Source organism: Mustela erminea, chromosome 3 (genome assembly GCF_009829155.1).
Source record: "Mustela erminea isolate mMusErm1 chromosome 3, mMusErm1.Pri, whole genome shotgun sequence".
In the NCBI taxonomy this organism is placed as follows: domain Eukaryota; kingdom Metazoa; phylum Chordata; class Mammalia; order Carnivora; family Mustelidae; genus Mustela; species Mustela erminea.
In genome coordinates, this window is record NC_045616.1 from 18,175,336 (window position 1) to 18,190,407 (window position 15,072).

The window sequence follows — 15,072 nt, forward strand, 5'->3', positions numbered from 1 at the left end:
ATAAAGAAGACAAATGACATTCAACCTAAGAATTGTGGATGCTTCCGATGAAGAAACAAAAGCAATTGACATGGAAAAAGCAATAATTAATATAAGTCTGAAAAGCTTTCTTATACTTAAAAAAAAATTCCAAGTAATCTCAAAATAACAACATGATGTTGTAATTAAAAAAAAAAATCAGTGAAAGAGACTTGCTCTTATATACAACCTAGGCATAAATTTTGAATTAGGAAGATAAAGGGAAAAAAAAAATTCTGTACGTTTCCTGACAAAAGTAACAGAATTTTACATAGGGCTTTTACTATCGTGTGTTAGTGTGGACCTTCCAAGAAGCAGACTCCAAGATAGGATTAAATGTGGAAAGGTGTCTTGGGGGGAGAAGGGCAGGGAGCCAGAGAAGGTGAGTCAGGCTTCTGGGTGTGATGCTAGTCAGACTTTCTGATTGGATGGAGGGAGGAGGAGGGCGGGATAAGAAGAGTCTCAGACTGCTGTGCAGGGTTAAGAAAGTTTCTGGCAGGGGCGCCTGGGAGGCTCAGTGGGTTAAAGCCTCTGCCTTCAGCTCAGGTCATGGTCCCAGAGTCCGGGGATCGAGCCCCGTATCTGGCTCTTTGCTCAGCAGGGAGCCTGTTTCCTCCTCTCTCTCTGCCTGCTTCTCAGCCTACTTCTGATCTCTGTCTGTCAAATAAATAAAATCTTAAAAAAGAAAGTTTCTGGCAGACCACTGGGAAGTTTTCCAGCCAAAGCTGTCTATCAGCCCAGTCCTTCCCAGGATCTTCGTTAATGTCTCGCTACGCTCTGTCATTCATTGGTGGGGCGGAGCCCAGGGAGGCGTGGCCTCAGAGCAGACGCAGGTTGGGGGGCAGGGCCGGAGACCTACCCCAGCAGCTGGAGCTGTCAGTCAATTGCGCTCAGTCTAGCAGGAGATCTGAAGGATACATTTTCAGGGTTCCCACATGCAATCAGCCAAAGCCATAAACCTGAGGATCATAGATGGTCAATATGGACTCACTTTAAAAGTTTGTAGACACATGTAAGAAGGACTTAGTGGCCTCAAAAGTAGCCTAGGGACCCCAACCAGGCTCTATAAGAAAAGGCTACAATTTGGAATTTACAAAGAAAATACTTGAATACAGTCTCTGTTCCTGGAAGACCACCGTTCTCTCTACAGCTATCTCTTTCCTGCTTTAATATCAGAGAAGGTATTTGCGATATATATATATCCAAGAAAGGACTCGTATCTAAAAAATATACAGGCGGTAAGAAAAAGACTGACAACCAATAAAAAACCATGCAGACCCTGTGAATAAACACTTTACAAATGAGGAAATCCAAAGACCTCATGATTATGTGAAAAAGTCTTCAGCTTTGTTGTAAATCAAAGAAGTGCGAGTCAAAGCCACACACTTACCAAAATAGCTAAAATTTACAAAACTATTGATATTGAGAATTAGTCCAGTCATGGAACAGTGGGAACTCTTACACATAGCTGTTAAGAACAGAAATTGGTACCACCGGTAGCTTTGGGTCATCTACTTCTGCTGAAACTATGCACATAGTCTATGTTTAATAATTTCATTCCTAGGTATATATTCAACAAAAATGTATGGCAGAAGACATCCAAACAAGAGTATTATTTACAGCATCATTTTTATAATAGTCACACACTAAAAATAGCCCAAATAGCTATCAGCCATGGAATGGATAAATCACGGAATAAGCACATAATGGGATATTATAAATTGGTAAGAATAAATCAAAAGTTGAATGCAGCATCATACGTAAATCTTACAAACGTAATGTTGAACTAAAAAAGCCAGACATCAAAGAATACATATTAAGGTTCTTTTCTACATGAGGTCCCAAAATACTAAAAGCTAATATATAAGAATTAGGAATGCACATATACATGGTCAGAAAATGAAGAGGACCAAGGCAGTGAATGTCATAAAGCTAGAGGACGGTAGTTTTTTGGGGGGATGAGGAGAGTTTACCAGCAGGAGGGAACACAGCCAGATTTCTGAGGGGGGTGTGCTCATAATGTCTTCTTTCTTTTTTCTTATTTCTTCTAATCTTTTATTCCAACACAATATTTATTTGTTTTTTCAAAAAGATTCATATTTTTCCCCCAAGCAGATAAACTGTTAAATTTCCCAGCTGGCCTAAAACACCCAGAGAGCGATGATAATTTGTTTAAGGTTTTATTTATTTATTTGAGAGACAGAGACACAGATAGCATCAGAGACAGAGAGAGAGCGCAGCAGAGGGGAGGGGAGACAGAGAAGCAGCCTCGCTGCCAAACAAGGAGCCCATGTGGGGCTCCATTGCAGGACCCTGGGATCATGACCTGAGCTGAAGGCAGACATTTAACTGACCAACCCACCCAGACACACCTAGCAACAATAACTTTTAACCTAATGTCTGCATATTCCTCGATTTTTTTTTTTTTAAAAGACTTATTTTTTTATTTGAGAGAGAGAGCAGAGGGGAGGTGCAGGCAGAGGGGGAGAAAGAATCTCAAAGAGACTCCCTTATGAGCGCAGACCCTGTGGCAGGGCTGGGTCCCATGACCCTGAGATCATGACCCGAGCCAAAATCAAGAGTCAAATGGTTAACTGACTGAGCCATCCAGGCATACCCACATGTTCCTGGATTTTACTAAGTAGTAGATATTGGTCACTATTAATAATAAAATATTATTATGCTTAGGTTTATAATATGTTTTTATTATGGTGAGAGATATATATGCAACATAATCTTTATCATTCTAATAATTTCTAGGTATACGATTCGGTGGCATTAAATACATTCACACCCTTGTGTAACCACCATCACTTTCTATCCATAAAGCTTTTTCATCATTCCTAACAAGCAATAAAAGCAAACACCTTTGTCTTATTCCTGACCTTAAGGGGGAAAAGCAATGAGTCTTTCACCATTGAATATGTTGTGAACTGTGGGTTTTTCATAAATACTCTTCATCATGTTGAGTAATTTTCCTTCTATTCCTAGTCTTCTTTTATATATCTATATTTTTTTAAAGATTTTATTTATTTGTTTGACAGAGAAAGACACAGCGTGGGAGGGAACACAACCAAGGGGAGTGGGAGAGGGAGAAGCAGGCTTCCCACTGAGTGGGGAGCCAGATGTGAGATTTGATCCCAGGACCCAGGGATCATGACTTGAACCAAAGGCAGACGCTTAACAGACTGACCCACCCAGGATTCCTAATGCTCTGGGAGGTTTTGTGGATAAAATTTTTTTTTATAAATAAAAGCCTGTATTCTGTCAAATGCCTTTTTGTGTATCAATTGTATCAATTGAGATGATCATGTCCTTTATTTCCATTGCTCTATTAATGTGTTGTATTACATCAATGGATTTCTTATGTTGAACGACTCTTCCACTCTTTTTCTTTTCTTTTCTTTTTTTTAAGATTTATGTATTTATTTCACAGAGAGAGAGATAGCACACGAGTGGGAGGGGCAGAGGGTGAGAGAGAGAGTCTCAAACAGACTCCACACTGAGTGCAGAGCCCGATAGGGTGCTCGATCTCACAACCCTGAGATCATGCCTGAGCTGAAACCAAGAGTCAGATGCTTAACCCACCGAGGGCACCACTCAGGTGCCACCCCCTCTTCCGTTCTTGGGATAAATTCACTTGGTCCTGGTGAATAATCCTTTTAATACTCTATTGGGTTTTATTTGCTTATACATACTCTATATTCATGAATATACTGGTTTTTAATTTTCTTTTCTTATGATGTCTTTATGTGGCTTTTTAAAAAAATCAGAATAATGCCATTATAAATTGTTTATTCTTCTTTACTTTTTCTGAAGCGTTGAGTAAGATTGGTTTTAATTCTTCCTTAAACTTTGGTAGAATTCCCTGGGGGAAACCATGTGGTCTAGGACTTTTGTTCTGGGGGAGGCTTTTCATTGTGTATTCAATCTCTTTACTTGTTACAGGCTGTTGAGATTTTTAAAAAATCTCTTCTCGAGCCAGTTTAACTAATTTCTGTTTCATAAAATGTATCCATTTCTTTGGGTTAACTAATGTGTTGGAATATAATTGCTTATATTTTCTGTTATATTCCTTTTCATCTCTGTGAAGCTGATAGTAATGTCCCCACTTTCATTTCTGATTTTATTTATTTGTGTCTTCTCTTTTTCTTTGTTCATGTAACTAATGGTTTGCCAGTTTTGTTGGTCTCTAAGAACAGAATTGATTTTCTTTATTATTTTTCTATTCTCTATTTTCTTAATCTCTACTCTAATCTTTATTCTTTTTTATCATCAACTTTAGTTTCCTCTTCTATTTCTAATGCCTTAAGGTATAAATTTAGGTTACTGATTTGAGGACTTTCTTCTTTCTTAATGTAGACATTTATAACTATAAACTTCCCCCTGAGCATTGACCCATTCACGGTTTAAGATTTGTGTTAATTTCCACATATTTGTGAGCTTTTCAATTTTCTTTATTAATTTCTGACTTCATCTCACTATGTTCAGAAAAGATGCTTTGAATAATGTCTTTCTTTTAAGTTAATTGGGACTTGTTTTCTGGCCTAACATGTGGTCTATCCATGGAGAAATCTCAGGTGTGCTTGGGAAGAATGGGTATTCTGCAGTTGTTTAGGTGGAGTGTTGTGTATGGACTTTTAGGCCTGGGTGGTTTCTTGTGTTGTTCAAATCTTCTATTTCCTTCCTTATTATCTTTGGTCTATCCATTACTAAAAGTGGGATGCTGAAGTCTCCAACTATTTTTGTGGAACTGTCGAGTTCTCCCTTCAACTCTGTCAGTTTTTGCTTTATGTATTTTGAGGATATGTTATAGATGTGTAAATGTTAATAATTATTACATCTTACAGTATTGAACCTTTTACTGATATATAATGTCCTTTGTCTCCTATAATATTTTTCGATTTAAAACCTATTTTGTCTGATATTAGTATTGGCAGTTCAATTCTTTTGTTGGTTACCTATATGCATGAAATATCGTTTTCCCTTCTTTCACTTTGAACCTGTGACTTTGGATCTAAAATATGTCTCTTTGTAGACAACAGAGAGCTAAGTCATGTTTTAAAAAATTCATTCTGTCAATCTCTGTCTTTTGGTTGCAGAGTTTAACTAGTTTACTTTTAAAATAATTACTCAAGGGGCACCTAGGTGGCTCAGTCAGTTAAGCATCTGCCTTTGGTTCAGGTTATGATTCCAGGGTCCTGGGGTCAAGTCCTGAATTGGGCTCCCTGTTCACTGGGGAGCCTGCATCTCCCTCTCCTGCTCCCCTTGCTTGTGTGCTCTCTCAGTCAAGTAGATAAATAAAATCTTAAAAAAAAAAATAATTCCAATAAGGGGGCTCCTGTGTGGCTTAGTGGGTTAAAGCCTCTGCCTTTGGCTCAGGTCATGATCCCAGGGTCCTGGGATCAAACCCCACATTGGGCTCCCTGCTGAGCAGAGAGCCTGCTTCCCCTCCTCTCTGCCTGCCTTTCTGCCTACTTGTGATCTCTTGTCTGTAAAATAAATAAATAAAATCTTAAAAAAAATTCCAATAAGGAGGGATTTAGTTCTGCCATTTTGCTTTGTTTTCTATATGCCTTATAATTTTTTCCATTTCCCCTATTGCTGCCTCCTTTTGTGTTTACTTGATACTTGATTGAAACATTTTGATTCCCTTTTCATTTATGTGTATGATCTAAAGATTTTTTTCGTGGTTTCCATGGTAATTACATTTAACACTCTAAAATTATATCAATTTAATTTGAATTTATACAAATTTAACTTCAATAACATTCAAAGACTCTGTTCCCGTACAGCTTGATCCTTCCCCTTTCTGTTACTGATGTCACAGATTAAATCTTTTTTTTAAAAATTTATTTATTTGACAGACAGATCACAAGTGGGCAGAGAGGTAGGCAGAGACAGAGAGAGGGGGAAGCAGGCTCCCCACTGAGCAGAGAGCCAGATGCGGGGCTCAATCCCAGAACCCCGGGATCATGACCTGAGCCGAAGGCAGAGGCTTTAACCCACTGAGCCATCCAGGTGCCCCAGATTAAATCTTTATACATGGTGTGTTCAATAATGTAAATTAATATTTGTTTTTATGCATTTGTCTTTTACAACACATAGAAAATAAAAAGTAGAGTTACAAACAAAAATCACAAAAATACTAGCTTTTTTTTTTTTTAAAGATTTTATTTATTTATTTAACAGAGAGAGACACAGCAAGTGAGAGAGAACATAAGCAGACCAGTGGGGAAGGGAGAAGCAGGCTTCCTGCTGAGCAGGGAACCTGATATGGGGCTTGATCCCAAGACCCTGGGATCATAACCCGAGCCGAAGGCAGGTGCCTACTGACTGAGCCACCCAGGTGCCCCACAAAAATACTAGCTTTTATAATTGCCCATCTATTTACCTTTATCAGAGATCCCTATTTCTTCTTTGAGTTACTGCTTAGTGTCCTTTCATTTTAACCTGGACTCAGTATTTCTCAATGTAATGGTTATGGACACGCTTAGCTTTTATTTATCTGGGACTATCTCCTTTTCTCCCTCATTTTGAGGAACACTTTTGCTGGATATAGAATTATCAGCTGATAGGGTTTGCTTATTTGGTTGGTTGGTTGGGTTTCAGCACTGAATAGATCACCCTTCTCATCTCCAAGGTTTCTGATGAGAAATCAGCTGGTAGTCTTTATTTTTTTTTTAAGATTTTATTTATTTATTTGACAGACAGAGATCACAAGTAGGCAGAGAGGTAGGCAGAGAGAGAGTAGGGTTGGGGGGGAAGCAGACTCCCTGCTGAGCAGAGAGCCAGATGTGGGGCTTGATCCCAGGACCCTGGGATCATGACCTGAGCTGAAGGCAGAGGCTTAACCCACTGAGCCCCCCAGGCACCCCTCAGCTGGTAGTCTTAATGGGAATACCTTTTACATGAAAAATCACATCTCTGGCTGCTTGTAAGATCCTTTCTTTGTCTTGAATGTTAACAGTATGATTGTGTGTCTTGGTATGGATTTCTTTGAATTTATCCTATGTGCAATTTATTGAGCTCATTAGATTTGTAGATTCATATCTTGCAAAAACTTGGGGGAATTGTTGGATATTATTTCTTCAAATAATCTCTCTGCCCTTTACTCTTGGTGGAACTTCCACATCTATACATTGGTCTGCTTGATGGTGTCTCACAGTTCTCTTAAGTTTTGTTCATTTTTCTTCATTCTTTTTTTCTTTATGTTACCCAGACGGAATAAACTCATGGAGCCTATCTTCAATTTCATTGATTATTTGTCCTTCCTGATAAAAAAAACTGTTGTCAAGCCCCTTTAGTGATTTTTAAATTTCAGTTAATGTACTTTCAACTCCAGGATTTCTATTTGATTCTTTTAAAAAAACTTAACCTTTTTTTTTTTTTAAAGATTTTATTTATTTATTTGACAGAGAGAGATCACAAGTAGGCAGAGAGGCAGGCAGAGAGCGAGAGAGAGGGAAGCAGGCTCCCCGCTGAGCAGAGACCCCCGACGCGGGACTCGATCCCAGGACCCTGAGATCATGACCTGAGCCGAAGGCAGCAGCTTAACCCACTGAGCCACCCAGGTGCCCCACCTTTTTTTTTTTTTTTTAAAGATTTTATTTATTTATTTGACAGACAGATCACAAGTAAGCAGAGAGGCAGGCAGAGAGAGAGGAGGAAGCAGGCTCCCCACTGAGCAGAGAGCCCGATGTGGGGCTCAATCCCAAGACCCTGAGATCATGACCTGAGCTAAAAGCAGAGGCTCTAACCCTCTGAGCTACCCAGGTGTCCCTAAAAACTTAAACTTTTCATTGATACTTTGTATCTGATGAGATATTATTTCCATACTTTCCTTTAAATTCTTTAGACATGGTTTTCTTGGTTCATTTAGATATTTAAAATGGCTGATTTAAAATCTTTATCTAGTAAGCCCGGTGTTTGAAAGTCCTCGGGGACATTTTCTATAGATGACTTTTCTCTGTGTATAGGCACACTTTTGTTTCTTTGCACGTCTCATAACTTTTGTTGTTTGTTGTTGAAAACATGATATTTTAAATAATGTGACAAGTCTAAGATCTCTGGCCCCTTCAGGGTTTATTGTTGCTCATTGTTGTTGTCATCATTTGTTTGCTTAGAGACTTTTCTGATCTGAACTAATTCAGTAAAGTGTTTTTTGTGGGGATTTTTTTTTTTTTTTTTTGGTGACCACTTAGGGGTTTGTTCAGTTAGCCTAGTGGTCAGCTAATGGTTAGACAGAGATTCCCTTGAATACCTGAATTTGTCAGTTTTTGTGGGTCTGTCTGTGTGGGTGTTGAGATGTCCCTTCAGTACTCAACCAGGCAGGTGACAATGCTGTCTTAGGCTTGAGACCAGCTTGAGCAATGCCTCAAGGTAAGCTAGAGGTGCTTAGGGCTTTCTTGGGTCTTTTCCATGCAGTGCACCCTTAGTCCTGTCCATAGCCCATAGAATGCATATGGCCTTTAAGATTTTCAGGAACATGTTGGAGCTTTTCAAAGCCCCCCATAGATACCTAATTCCTGAGCTTCTCCTTTTAAACCTTCTGATGGGCTTAATGTTTGGGTCAAGTGTTCGCCCACCCCAGGCAGTTGCATTATCAAACAATTGCCTATGTTATTTTCAACCCGTGTGCCTGAGGAACGGCCGTTTACCCCAGGCTGACCTGTGAAATCAAGTCCAATAAAGATAGTCTTGAGAGGACAGTCTTTCAGGGAAGTCTTTCAGGGAATCACCAGATAGTTCCAATAATGACAGTTCTCTTGAGAATGAGGCTTTCAAAGGACTTCATGGTCCTTCCAGTGGCTGCTAGGCAACTGGTTTGCACCTTGATGGGGACTATTGATTTTTAAGCCTACTGCAGAGCTGAGAAGGAGGAAATGAGAATAAAGCAAGTTAAAATATTATAAAGCTCAGGTTATTATTATTTTTCTTAACTGAGATTTGGCTCTTTTTTTTTTTTTTTTTTTTTTTAACAAACACTCCCTGGATTGCTACAAGATTTTGATTATTTTCCAGAGTTCTGAAATAGTTAATTCTGACCATTTTTTCAGAGTTCACATTGCTTTCATAGAGGAGAGGATTTTCAGTGTTCCTTACTCTGTCTTACTTCTGGATATTTGATTTTTGACTCTTGATTAGTTTATGATGTGCTGACTCGAGTCTGAAATTCTCCCTGGAGACCCAGGTTAATTGCTTTACTGATGGTTGGCAATTGGATTTCTAGGTCTGAAAAATCTGGCTTGATTATTTAAGGGGGTTCTCTAAGAGCTTCCCCTTTGAGCAACTTGAGCTCCTTTCTGTAAACAAGATTCCTCTCAAAGATGTTGGCAGTTTGAGTTGGTGACACAGTGTGACCCATATTTATGCAAATAAGGGCAAAGGGGATGTCTCTCTGACCTCCAATACTTGCCTGTATTCTCTTTTTCTTGCTGTACCATATTCTTTGGCTTTAAATAAAAGCCTATGTGAAGATCCCCTGTGGAGTCTGGTGAATCCTTTCACAGAACCAAATCTTTGCCAAGGTATATCCATACAAAACAGCTGTAGAAAAGAATGTGAAAGATCTCGGTGGACTGATATGGAAAATGTTATGCTCCAATAATGGGTCTGTGATTCAAGGAGCGAGACTGATACAAAGCGAAGGTCAAGCAAAGCTTTATTTCGTGCCAAGCATCAAGAATCTAACCAAACGTTCGGGGCCGCACCTTTTCCAAGAGAGGGCGACCCTTCTCTGTTTCACAGGCTAGCTTTTAAGGGCAAAGGCCATGCGGTCGGGCCTGGCCATGCACAGGTGACCAATGAGATTGTAACACACACAGGAAACTCCACAGTGATGCTAGGTGACCAACTGAGTTACAATTTATGCTAGTAGACATTTGAACCAGCCTATTACACCTTGATTGGGATTGGCGCCAAAAGGGCTCCCAAAGGGCGGGGCCCATACTCCTTGGTAACCAGGGAGACAGTATGCATCCCCCCACTGATCGGATGTCTCCACCTGGCCTGACCCACCCTTGTATCTGGGCTTTGTTACCTGTAAATCCCCTGGGAGAAGGGGAGCAGGGACAGTTTCTAAATAGGTCCTTACAGAAAAATACACAGAATATATTGTTAAATGAAAAAAAATGCAAGGGTCAGAAGCATGTTTTAGTACACTATTTTTTACTTAAGAAAGGGGAGAAATGCAAGAGTAGATAACTGTATTTGCATGATTTGCGTAAAGAAACACAGAAATACTATCAAAATTATTAACTATGAAAGCAGTGGAAGCCAGATATCTCAACATAAATTTCCACACTCTTTATACTTTTGAGCCTTATGAATATATCACCCCTTCAAAAATAATTAAATTTGCAAAGTAAATGAAGAAAAAGAGAAAAGAAAAATTAAATCATATGGCCCAAGGGGAAGAATAAAGTATTATAGAGGCTCATAGTAAGTACTAAGATATAATGACGGAGGGATAATAGACCTGCCGAAACATAAGCATAAGCAACAAAACTAAATAGGTACAAAGATACAAAGGCCAAGTCCCATTGGGGTAGCATAAAAAGCCTTGGGTTATTGCTTTAGTTTAGGATTTCTGGGCAAGGTATTTCTTTGTTGCAGGCAGCTGTCCTGTGCACTGGAGGATGTTTAGCGGTATCCCTGGCCTTTACTCCCTAGATATGAGTAGCAAAGCCTCACCCCCACCCCACAGAACCACCAACTAAAAGACTCCATGCATTGGCCAATGTCCAGGGGAGGGGAGCAGCCCAAAGCACTTCCTGCTGAGAATCACTGTTCTAGCTGGTCTAAATAGGAAGGGGAATTTCTGAGATCTCATTAAGAAATTAAAAAAAAAAAAACCAACCAACTTTTAGTGAATGTTTTCCTGGCAACTGATCTGTTTCCCTGAACTAGTCTTTCACTGAAATGTCAAAAACTTCATATGATAGTATTTTCCAGTTCTTTTTAAAAATTATTAACATAAGCATGATTCAGTGAGTGTATTATTTAGCAACTTCTGAGTGGTTTAACGATTTATCAAATATTTTCCCTTTAAATAAGATACTTAAATTGAGAGTCATCGGATGTCATTTTATTACTTTGCACCTTTTTGTGTGGTAGCCAATTTCTACTTGTCTAATGATATTAGGCAAATAGAATTTAACAACTCTGTCTGCTTATACACCTCTGTAGAGTTTCTTAGGCAAAATCAAGGGGAGGGGCCCCTCTAATATGAACTTCAAGTCACTCTGTTAGGGACTCTTTTTCTTTCTTTAACCTTTCCTTGGGAGTCTGGAATCCTTCCAGAAATAGACCACTGGGAGGCAAAGACGATAATTCATTAGCTCTGCATCTGTGGCAATCCCCATCTTACAATAACCTACACTCAGAGGCCCCTGCTATATAGCTCAGTAGCTCATAGTTGTGGCAGCCTGACTTGCAGTAGGAGAAGCAGAAGGAGCTTTTTCTCCATCAGCTCTACCTAGGATCTTTTGGGAGGGATGCAGGTGGCCATAATTATTTTTAAACACGATCGTTCCTTTTCTGAAGAAAGCCAATCAAACCTGTAATCAGGACACTGGTCCGCCAGTTACAGCACAGTGAATGCGTGAGCTTGGCTGGAGGTTTGTTTTTAACGTAATTAATTTCAGCTGGAGGAGCAGGGTGGATCACATTTCCCGGGAGAATGCCCTTGGTTTACCCGTCTCTGGACTCAGGTGGAAAGATTTCCTTATTGGATGGAACCTACAGTTCAAATCAGGAAAGCCAAGACCATTTCCTGGCCGAGATGGAAAAATTATCTTCGTTCTGGAAGATGGGATACACGCTCAAGGAAGTCTTCGGCCGGCAGGTGAATATTTAACCGCGCTCTCCTCTTTCCCAGCGCCCGCTGAATACTTGCAAGCCCATTCCCAATGCAAGCGAGTGCGTGCGTGCAAACTCGGGGCTGGGCGCAGAGGCCGGAGAACTACCCCGGGAGCACCCATTAAATAGCACACACATGCCCGGCATGCCAAAGATCTCACCGACTAGGGCATCGCCTGGGACTCCTGGCCCGGCAGTTTCTGGGCGGAGGAAAGGCTGGCCGCACGACTGCTGCATGCAACGAGCCGGTTTTGAAAGCAGAACCGTCCTATCCCTTTCCCGGAGACGTCCCCTCTCCACCCAAGAGCTGCAGAGGAACTCTCCCTGCCTTTCTGTCGACCACTCCCGCAGCCCCACGTCCCAAGCACCGAAACGAGGCGGGACTCCTGGTTTCCATCGTTGCACTCGCTGCCTGGGTTGCGCGATTCCCGAGCTTATTTAGGTGGCGAATTTAGGGTCCCACGATCTGCCTTGGGGAGTTCTGATAGAGAGGAAGCCCCCCACCTACCCAGGGTCATTTCAGAGTGCGTCTCCAAAAGTCCAGATCCTTAAGCCCCGCACCGCACCCCCTAGCACTCGCATCCCCAGTAGCGGCCGACAGGTGTGCTATTCGCATACCATCCTGCAGTCAAGAAGCGGGGTGTGCTATGCGCTCGTGTCTTTTCCGACAACCCTTGAAACTGCACCGAGGGGCGCATCCAGCAAATCTCACGAATTCAAACATCCTCGTCCAAGGTGTCCCAAATTCGAGTTTGCTCCGACCGTCCCCTTCCGGCGTCGACTCTGGAAGCCTCATCCACTTGGGCTTTCCCTTCCGACCCAAAGAGGCGCGCGCGTCGGTGCGCGGGATCCGCCTCTTTCCCCAGGCTCTGGCTGGGCGGGGGTGGGTAGGCAGGGACCTGGATCTGATTAGGTGGGAGGGGGAAGCCCTGGTCCCAACCGCTCGCTCGCGTCTCCCAAGTTTCTCGGGGAGGAGGAGGACGACGAATTGGAGGAGGGACGTTACAGAGAGGAAGAGTAGGGGTCCCATCACTGAGCACCCGGAGCAAGGTTGGTGCCGCCGCCGTCTTCCGGCTCTCGCCTAGCCCTCGCCCTGGGTCCAAGCATGGGGCCCCCTTCCAGCTCCGGCTTCTACGTGAGCCGCGCGGTAGCCCTGCTGCTGGCCGGGCTGGCGGCCGCGCTCCTGCTGGCGCTGGCCGCCCTCGCCGCCCTGTACGGCCGCTGCGCGCGCGTGCCGCCGTCGGATCTTCCCCACCGCGCCGGCCCGGACACCGCGCCCTCCCCTCCCGGCACGCCGGAAGAGCCGCTGCCCCCCGGGCGCACCCGCCCCACTCGGGAGCCGGTGGTGACCGCCACCACGGGCCACGGGCGCCCCCCAGGACCCTGGGACCAGCTGCGCCTGCCGCCCTGGCTCGTGCCCCTGCACTACGAGCTGGAGCTGTGGCCCCGGCTGCGGCCCCAAGAGTCCTGGGCTCCGACGTTGACCTTCACGGGCCGCGTGAACATCACGGTGCGCTGCACCGCGGCCACCAGGCGGCTGCTGCTGCACAGCCTCTTCCTGGACTGCGAGAGCGCGGAGGTGCGGGGTCCTCTCGCCTCCGACGCCGGAGACAGCACGGTGGGCCGCGTGCCGGTGGACGACGTGTGGTTCGCGTTCGACATGCAGTATATGGTGCTGGAGCTGGGCGGCCCGCTGCAGCCCGGGGGGCGGTATGAGCTGCAGCTCAGCTTCTCCGGCCTGGTGTACCAGGACCTCAGGGAGGGGCTCTTCTTCAGCGTCTACGCAGACCAGGGGGAGCGCAGGTAAGCGCAGGCCGGCCCGCGTCCCCTCCGCTCCCGCGTCCCCGGGCTCCCGCCGAGAGTCCAGCCGCCTGCCTGCGTCCAGGTGCGCGTCTTCTGCCCCTCCCCCCAAACCCCATCGCTGGCGCTGCTTTCTTGTAGAGCCCTCCTTGCTCCCCTTCCCTTCAGAAACCCTTCTTGTAACAGCGGTTACCAGACTGCGGTCCTTCCTCTGGCTCATTCGAACGAAGCACCATCCCCGGCCCGTCCAGCATCCAGTTCGTTTCTGTCGTTGCCCTTACAAGGTCGCTGCTCCTCGAGACGTTTACCGTCGTCTTCAGAAAGCCCCCTGCTCCCCACCTTTGCTCTAACCCAGAAGGGCTTCGCCGCGTGAGCAAATCCCTTGCTCCTCAAAGTTTGGCCCGTGGGCCGGCAGGAGCTGTCAATCTGGGAGCTTGTTCGCGACTACAAATTCCCCACCCTCGACCAAAGGATCGGAATCTGTGTTTTAAGCAGATCGCCGGGTGGTGTCTGGGCATTTAACCTTGGAGAAGCTTGGGGCTGTCCGCCCTTGCGCCCCGAGCTTCCCTTCCCGAGCGGGCCTCCGCGCTCAGCTCCCTGCTCTCTTCTTCTTCCGCGCGCTCTGGAGCTGCTGCTCTTGCGACAAATACCCTCACGTCGGTGCTATTCTCATCCCCCCCCCCCCTTTTTTTGCTGAGGTTCTCCAAAACTTAAGACTCCTCTTCAATTCATCCCCTCGCATCCTCTGCCTAGGGAGCGAGTCATGTATTGTGCGTGTGCCGCAGCTTCCCCCACCCCTGCCAAGCTTTCTGAACATCTCTGCAGAGGATGGGGAAGCTGGCGCTTTCGGGATTCCTTCCCCGGGAAGAAGAAAATAATAGCAGTAGGAGTAGCAGTAGTAATGGTAGTAATAGTAATAATAGCGGAGACAAGACCTCCCCGAGTTTGCAAGCTCACGTAGCATGCATGTATTCTCTTTACGCTCATCTGGGATAATACTTTCCACACGGAACGTTTCCATCTCAAGAACTGCCTCTTCCCACGCCCTGGACCACGTTACTGACCCCAGGCGGGCGCCAGGGAAACCATGTGTGTGTGGAAGATACTGGAAAGGATCTTTCTTCACACTGGCGCTCTTCTTCGCTCACGCACTGGTGGACCATTTGCGGTTTACACAAGTGCATGTACTCTCCCTTTTTATTATTAGAGAAAATGTTCTCAGATGTTCCTGGAGGGAAAGGAACCTACTCAGTGTCCCCACCCCCCCAAAATCATGTCCTGCATTATTTTCGAAAATGGCAGGGCTTTGAAAGTAAGTTTAATAAGCTCCCTCAGCTGGGTGTGTAATCTGTAACTTTTGTTTTTAAGGACTGTATGCTTTTTTTTCTTTTT

The 15,072-nt window shown here is 44.1% G+C and overlaps 1 protein-coding gene across 2 annotated transcripts in view; it reads left to right on the forward strand.

Moving 5' to 3' along the window:
- The first annotated feature begins 12,706 nt into the window (after nucleotides 1-12,706).
- LVRN (laeverin) overlaps nucleotides 12,707-15,072 on the forward strand; it is a 68,576-nt gene continuing 66,210 nt past the window's right edge. For both annotated transcript variants that reach the window (XR_004283821.1, XM_032335404.1), the window contains exon 1: nucleotides 12,707-13,683. Coding sequence is in view for 1 of the 2 variants with exons in the window: in XM_032335404.1 (XP_032191295.1) it covers nucleotides 12,986-13,683 (698 nt within the window). In the remaining variant the exon portion in view is untranslated. The remainder of the gene's footprint in view (nucleotides 13,684-15,072) is intronic.